This window comes from Pinus tabuliformis, chromosome 2_1 (genome assembly GCF_031772625.1).
Source record: "Pinus tabuliformis cultivar Carrire ecotype Pingquan chromosome 2_1, CPIR1, whole genome shotgun sequence".
NCBI lineage: Eukaryota > Viridiplantae > Streptophyta > Pinopsida > Pinales > Pinaceae > Pinus > Pinus tabuliformis.
The window spans coordinates 219,880,490-219,888,777 of record NC_142299.1 but is presented as its reverse complement, the minus strand read 5'-3'; the positions used below and the strand labels follow the sequence as shown (position 1 = coordinate 219,888,777).

Genomic DNA, 8,288 nt, shown 5'->3' with positions numbered 1-8,288 from the left:
TTAATTAAAATGACAACTTAATTAATCTCTAATTATTAATCTGGAAATCTACCTAATTATTAATCTCTCAAATACAAACCAGTATAATTAAATTTTATACTAATTTTTATTTGAAAATGGAAATCATTGTGCTACAATTGATGGCTCTTTTGTTAGAGAAAATGATTGATTTATTCCTATTAATTAATTGAAATGACAACCTTCTCATAATAAAAATACTATTTATATTAATTAATTATTTCACAAACTTATTACGATAAAAATCTATCACGTTTATTCTTGGAGTCACGTTAGAGTAGTGAATCCATACCTGTCCAACAACATTCTCCAACGTCTGCAGTTGTTGTTACGAAGATTTCAGAGAACTTTATTTACTCAGGTGGCTTCCCAATCCCAAGTATAGAAAGAAACATATTTAAATTCTTGTATGAACATGATTTGATATTGCAGGTGGATCCCTATATTTTTTGGTTTCTGTTATGAGTGCCCTTGTATGAATATATGTTTCTGGCACCCTGCAAAACAAAGATATATTTAGAGGTCAACTGATTAACTATACAATCGCTCAATTGGCGGCTTCTTCTTTCTCTTTCTTCCTGTCACAGGTGCTTTTGAACTATTATGGCTCAAAAGCGTTTATCCAAGAAGAAGAAGCCGCCCAGTATGGCTCGCGCAGACACCACTTCTCTTATCTCAGGTAAGTACTATTTTCCTCTGTTTTCTTTTCTCTGCGCTCTCCCATTTTGTTAGACCTGTTATTTGATTTCAGAGCGAGGTATATTCATGAATTGGGTTTAACAATGCTTCTCATTATCAGTGCTAAATCAAGACCCTAAAATCAAATTCAAAACATTGGCGGAGCTGGTCCAGTTAATTCTCATAGAACCGAACCCTAGGCTTAGTTGTCATGTCGACAGTCGGATCTATGAAAGCTTATAGGTTAAATTTACAGTGTCGTTTGTTCAAAAGCTTATGTTGCTGGGGCTGATTGTTTTTAATTTTTTGCTTGATCTTTTTCTATTTCAATAATCGGGTTTCGGAATTGCTGTGTTTATGCTGATGGAAAATATTACAATTGGCTCAAATAATAGAGGCCAGACACCACAAACAGCTGCCAGACACCACAAGTTAATAATCGTGTTTCGGAATTGCTTTCTTTATGCTCAAAGAAAAATATTACAATTGGCTCGAAGAACAGAGGCCAGACACCACAAACAGCTGCCAGACACCATAAGCAGCTGCCTGGGCGGGCTAAAAAGTTCTAAAGGGACAAACCGCTGAACGTAAACACTTTATGTCACCGGACACCTGATAATGAGACCCATTTGTCATTCCATGTTTGCTTTCCTATTCCCGTTTTGACTCCCACTTGTGCACTACTACTCAATTTTATATCTATAGTATGCATCGGAGAGGGTTGGTTCCACATTTATAAGCTCCTTAAATCCTCTAACACTGTTTCTTGTTCCTCGTCCCGTTTCTCTTTTCCAGTTACGTTTCTCATTTTACATTGTCTTGAGAGGGAAATTATATTATATAGCTTCGGGTCAGGTGTTAATTACTTTGTTCAGAGAAAAAAAATGTTAATTATAATTTTTAAAAAATTAGCATATATCCATTTTATCCTATATTTAATCAAGTGCTGAGAAGTATGCAAAAACTTGAGTGAAAGCCTTCCAAGTGGTAAGAGGCATTAAAAAAACAGGCTAAAATTTATTTATTTATACTCTAAAAGACTATTTAATCACATGGAGCTTGGCACCTTGAACTTAAATGTTTTTCTCACTCTTCAATGTTTTCCTCACTCTTAAAGATTATTTACCCACATGGAGGTTTTTCCTTGGTGCACATTAGATTTATAGTGAAGATACCTCAAATTTATTCAAGTGCAGAGAACTTGACTGAAAAAACTTAAATGTTTTTTATTCTTAAATATTAAAAGACTATTTAACAATGCTTTTTATTTTTAAAAACTATTTAACTACATGGAAACCTTCGTGCATATTAGAACTATAGTTAAGATGAGTCTCTGCTACTCATATAAATTTTGTTGGCTAAGCTATCACATTAAGAGGTTATTTGTTATTAAAATCACCAAGAACTTGCACCTTGCCAGAGCTGCTAATCACGCTAGTGAAGGATTTAAATCTTGGTAGGTGGTCTCACATGTTTTCACTACTAAACCACAACCCCACAAGGCTAAGTTTTTGATTGGTGTACATATGCATCCATGATAATAATAGTGCTTGTTTTGTGTCCGCAAATGAATTTGACAGATCCTGGATAACCGAAAGCCATTTGAAGAGTAATTCTATCCAAACAGGGCACATGTTTACTATGTAAGTGATTTGGGTTCATACCAACGAGCTTTGTTTGCTTCTTGGCAACCTGACTACCTGGTAGACAGAAACTTTGTTGTTTCAAGTGATATTCAATTTAATTTATTATTACTGTTCAATGGTGGTAAAAGATGTCATCTAATGAGAGTGCGAAATGTACATGAATAAAATATGCAATGCCAGTGCCAAGTGCATCTCTGGCAAATTAAAATATCGGAAAAGGGAGAACCAGCCTTTGAAGCATTAAACTCGAGAAATAAAAAGAAAGAGAAATACTATAAAAAATCATGAGAGTTGGAAGCCATGTCAATTGGCTAGCCTCGTAGCATTTGACTCCAAGGAGAAATTGATGATCTTTGCCCTGGAATCATGATCTAGGCCGTCTCTGCAAGTTATACGACCATGACATACTTGGAGCGATGACCATCCAGTGGCAAGTTCCCATTCTGTCATTTGTGAACTGAATCTCTACTAGATGGCCTGTTTATTGAATATTCTTTTTGACTTAAAATTATTATTTTTTGCATCTGCCCATGCAGTCGGGCAGTTTCCATAGTGTAATATATTGTCTGAACTCTAATTGTTTTTGACCTAAAATATATATTTAAGTCATTTGTCCACAGAATGCAGGCCATATCTATATATATATATATATATATATATATATATATATATATATATATATATATATATATATATATATATATATCGAAATTAAACTTCTGATCATTGAGTGGAATTTACTTCTGCTTTCAACAGTCCTTCTCATTCTAACCAAAAAATATTTGACAGGTGAATACAAACACGCAATGTGCATTAAGTGCTAGTAATAGTTCTCAAATTTACCTTATTGTGCTTGTATCTGCCGCCACATAATTGCTGGATCATCCTTGACCAAAATGACTTGGGACGGGGCTTGCTTTGCCTGTCTGCAGAAAATTTGGCCCACCGCTCTTGATTATGTAGGTTCTTGGAACAAGTACACGTAACTCCTGAAATTGAAAAATATTTATTGGATAGTATCACCTATTGAATTACATTGTATATTGTATATACAAGTGATAAAGATCCATGCACATGAGACTACTTATCAGCACCTGCACCAGACATTGCACACGAGACTACTTGTCAGCACCTGCACCAGACATTGCACATGAGACTACTTATCAGCACCTGCACCAGACAACGTTTCCTCGTTTTTGTGACCCAAACATTTATGATGTTAAACTGTCTAGACTCTATACGATATCAAGGCCTCTTTTGTGTTTCAGAATGATAGGATTCAGACTGCTTAAAAATATCACCACTGCTAGCAATTATCACCTTCGACGCACGTGTTGTTTTTTGGGTGATTTTGAAACAACTAAAATCTAATATAAGATAACTTGCTCATAGTAGTAGGATATGAATATTTTTTCGTTTTCCGTTCTTTTGCCTCTCAATCGTTTTGCAACGGTGTTTTCTATTCTCATTCATTCTCAAACATTTACATCTGATGTTTGTATGCAATCAAGCATCCATTATAGATTCAAAACGTGGGTTCCAAAGGTAAAATTACAGTTGGAGGCAAAATGAAGAAGCTTCCCCCCCGGGGATGGGGGTGGGTCGGTTATTATTCTGGAATATATTATTCATGTCTGTAATAACATTGTAACATTACACAATATTTAAAATTTGAATTAAGACAGCGGCTAATTGATCTGATATTATTGTGGCTATATTCACTGTTTTGCTCAATCTTACATGGAGTGTTGCTATCGATAATAGCATTAAGGGGTTACTGCTTCAGTTTAATTAGGCTCCTTAAACATCTTATACTCATGTATTTCTCTGTGCATTGAAAAAGCTTGCGTCTGATTGTTCTAAGATTTCTTCTTTTGTTTTCAACTATGCACATTCAATATCATGTGGATAGCCCAATCTGAGTGTTTTTTGATATAAATATGAAATCCTCCAGGATATTATAAAGGGAGAGATTTGTGACTGAATTTGACTGGTTGAACAGTGCAATCAGGCTGGAGAGCAAACAACTACTAGAATTTGCATTCATTAACAAACCGTTAGCAGATGAGGTAAATAAATATTCTGATGCTTTGCTCTTATAAATATTTTTGCAGTACTGCAGGCAGAGCATCAAAAGGAGCTGGAAGAGTTAGTACTGACAAAACGCCCATTTGAAACGCTGAAGTTATTTGCTTTGGCCATTTTTCATTACCTGGAGCAGGTGGCATCATATGTCATAAATAGAGGGGCATCTTTCAGTCTTTTGACTCTTCTGGGGGTAGCCCTTGGCATTATGCTAATTATGCTCGATGGACCCCATGAGAAGGTACATTAATGAAGGCTTTGCATCTCTTCCTCTCCCTTCCCCATTCAATTTCTATGACGACCATTGCGCACATGCCTGCCAGCACACACCTATATGTTTGGCATATAACACAGAAAACGACCAGGAGCAGTTTGAAAATTTCCTTCTTTATATTGTGTGTTTTAGCTTCCGTTGTTTTTCCTCTATAGATCAATATGGATAATCCTGATTATTACTGGGCTATCATTATCATGGGGAGTAGATGTATCAGATATAGGTTCGGAATGATTTCCATAAACTGTCAACTTGAAAAGCAAAAATAGATTATTTTGACAAAGTTTGTCTAATATATTCATACTTAGTCCTAGTGTTTTGAGTATTTACACTGTATGAATTGAAAGCCAGAATCACAGTTATTCATAGAATGTCAAATCTTTCAATTATCAGACAGTTCAAATAATGAAGGAAAACTCAAAAAGGTTGTTTCTATTCACTAGCTGCAGAATTGAGAAACTTATGTGCATGCCAAGCTAATTTTCATTGCCAACTGGCAGTCATGACAACTAAATTCCAGCAGTTAGAGTGTTGTGATTCCAATGTGGGAATATCACTACAAATATCCACATTCTTCCAATGTTTCCTTCCTGATTTGTACAAAATTTACAATATGGATAATCCTGATATTTTCTGGGTAACTATTGTCAAAGGGGAGTAGATGTATTAGACCTGGGTTCTGAAGAATGATTATCATAAACAGTCAACTCAAAAAGCAAAAATAGAGCATTTTTACAAGGTTTAAACTATTCACTTAAAAAGAAAAAATAGAGCATTTTTACAAGTCTGTCTAATAATCATACTTGTGTTTGAGTTAATACACTGAAGATCCTGAAGTCTAGAATCACAGTTATTCATATGATGTCGAATGTCTCAATTAACAGACATTTTCAAAGGGGGAAGGAAAACTCAAAAAAGTTGCTTCTATTCACTAGTTACAGAATCCAGAAACTCTGACCACGACAAGCAAATTTGGATTGCCAACAGGTAGCCATGACAACTAAATCCTATCGGGTAGAGTGTTGTGATTCCCTTTGTGGGAATATCTCTATCAATATCCACTATCTTTCCATATTCCTTCCCGATCTGTAGAAAATTTACACTCTGTCTGCTGCTTCTGCATTTTGCCACTATTCTATTCCTACACTCTTCCAGCAGACATCATAACTACAAAAACGCTTCCCCATATAGTTGCTTACAAAAAGTTCACTGGAGGCACATTCCCCATACATTTATTTGAACACAAAATAACTTTGCATACAACATAACTGGATGCACGCTATTATCTGCACATAATTAACTGTGGGCAACTAAAAACGGTAGGGCAGGGTATTTTGATCCAAGATTGTTATGAATAATATATATATATATATATATATATATACAAATAATGTAAATAACAATAATAATGATTAATGATAAATTAACTAATAATTAGTTAATGAAGAGGTATGTCCCTAAGGACATGACCATTGGTGAATCGGTATCATTCTCATAAGCAGACCTTCACCCTCATTTGTAATCATTCTCATTCATACATTTTAATATATATTCTTATATCTTCAATGGAGATCTTCATATTCCAAGTCTTCTGAAGTATTTAACTTCTGAGTATACGAACTTTGTTCGTTACGTTGGTATCAGAGCATTCCTTGTGAAGTACGAACTTTGTTCGGTATCAGAGCTGTTCGATCCTCTGGCAAGCTCAGCTGCTGCATAGATTCAGTCTGATCCAGGTCTTTGGCTGTTGAAATTCGTCAACCTTGTTGCTATTGAAACGTTTTGCTATAAAGAGTTTGGAGTTTCTCCATTCTGCCGTTAGGCTTTTGGCCATTTAAAAAAAAAGGTTTATAAAAGAAAAAAACCAAGTTTAAAAAAAATTATAAAAAAAAGTAAAAAAAAAAGGAAAAGAAAAGTCAATATATATTGAAAAAAATTAAAAGTAAAAAATATATAAATTACATGTTAAAAAAAGAAAAAAAGGGTCAATAATTATAGAGAGGAAATTAAAAGTAAAAAAATAAAATTGAAGATTAAAATGAAAAATCGAATATATATTTAGAAAAAAAAATTATTAAAAAAAACACAAATAGATATTGATTTAAAAATAAATAAAAGCAGTTTGTCTAGAAAATAATACCTGCACTGATAGGACTTCCTACAACTACATGCCGGCTCCGACCCCTGTTCTTGCATGCCTTAGCATATGTTCTGACACCTAAATACTATCATCCATCATGGCTTTCAACACCAACACTTGGGGGGGGGGGGAGCAGGAGAAAACCACACCTAGATCCAAAGGTTCTATCTGGTTATATGAAAGCATTGGATAAATTAGTCCCTGATGAGGAGGCTGTGATGATACAAAAACATTTGAGCAACTATATGCTTAACACTGGTCCATTTGGGAGCATGCATGCAATTAGAGATTGAGAGATTTTTTCTTCTCTTGAGTGGTGGAACATGCATGGAGGTGCTACTCCACTTTTATAAACTTTGGCATTGTGAGTGCTATCATAGGTGGTAAACACTTCTTTTGTAGAGAGGTGTTGCAGCTCTTATTCTTCCATCCACAGTGTTAAAAGGAACATGTTAAATTTAGACTGAGTAGAGAGCTTGGTTTATGTTCACTACAACTTGCAATTGTTGTCCCATTACTGTGATGATGCAAAGGCTAATAAATACCATAAGGTTTGGGACAAAAGTCCAGAGGAGCCCAATTTGGGGGATGGAGTGTTGCGATTAGAGCAATTGGAGGATGCTCTTATCCAAGATGATGATGATCGAGTTGAGATGGCACCCCCATCCAGTCCCTTGGTTCCCATGTTCCATGCTTCGACACAAACAACAGGGGCTTCATGTTCATCAGTTCGACAACTTCTAGATCCACCATCTTCTTCATTGCCACCACGTGGAGGCTCACGTGCTGTTCGCGGTGGAAGGAGGAAAGATTAGTAGATATATTCACAATTTACTACTTTTGTCATAGATTTGTTGTGAATATGAACTTTTTTGTCTTACTCTTCCTAGTTTAGTGTGTACTTGAGTCTTGGTGGTGGCCAAGTGGCCTATTTTGTAAACATTATTATTTGAATTTTGGACATGACTCATGTTGATAGTTGCTCACTTGCTAGATAAGTTACTTGAATGTTTGATGATTTTATCTTCTAAATGTTTTATGTTTTATGATATGCTTAAAAATTTGATATATGTTTGTAATTGCTAGAATCTAGATGGTTGATGCTTGAATAATTAATCATTGATGTACAATGGAATCATGGATGCCATATCTATCTTGATTTATGTAAAAATATACATGCTTTCATGTCTTCTACAACTAATTTGGTATTTGGGATGTTTTTTTAATATAAATGCAATATATATCGATATCTATATATCTATATCTATATCTCTCTCTCTCTCTCTCTCTCTATATATATATATATATATATAGTAGATGCTTCCGGGACACTTCGCTTAGATTTTTGGGAAATAACGCTTCCGCGCCCCTGCTTCGTGTTGTTGAGAAATCTAGGGCATCACGAATTAGGTGATTTCTCTTAATTAGTAACTGCTTGTGATTGCCT

General features: G+C 35.0%; 1 protein-coding gene across 1 annotated transcript; it reads left to right on the top strand.

Moving 5' to 3' along the window:
* The first annotated feature begins 257 nt into the window (after nt 1-257).
* LOC149199533 (vacuole membrane protein KMS1-like) lies at nt 258-4,699 on the top strand. The gene is made up of 3 exons (XM_089399403.1): nt 258-379; nt 606-697; nt 4,457-4,699. Exons 2-3 carry the CDS (start codon nt 622-624, stop codon nt 4,675-4,677), a joined length of 297 nt encoding a protein of 98 aa, XP_089255529.1. The 5' UTR covers nt 258-379; nt 606-621; the 3' UTR covers nt 4,678-4,699.
* The last annotated feature ends 3,589 nt before the right edge of the window (nt 4,700-8,288 follow it).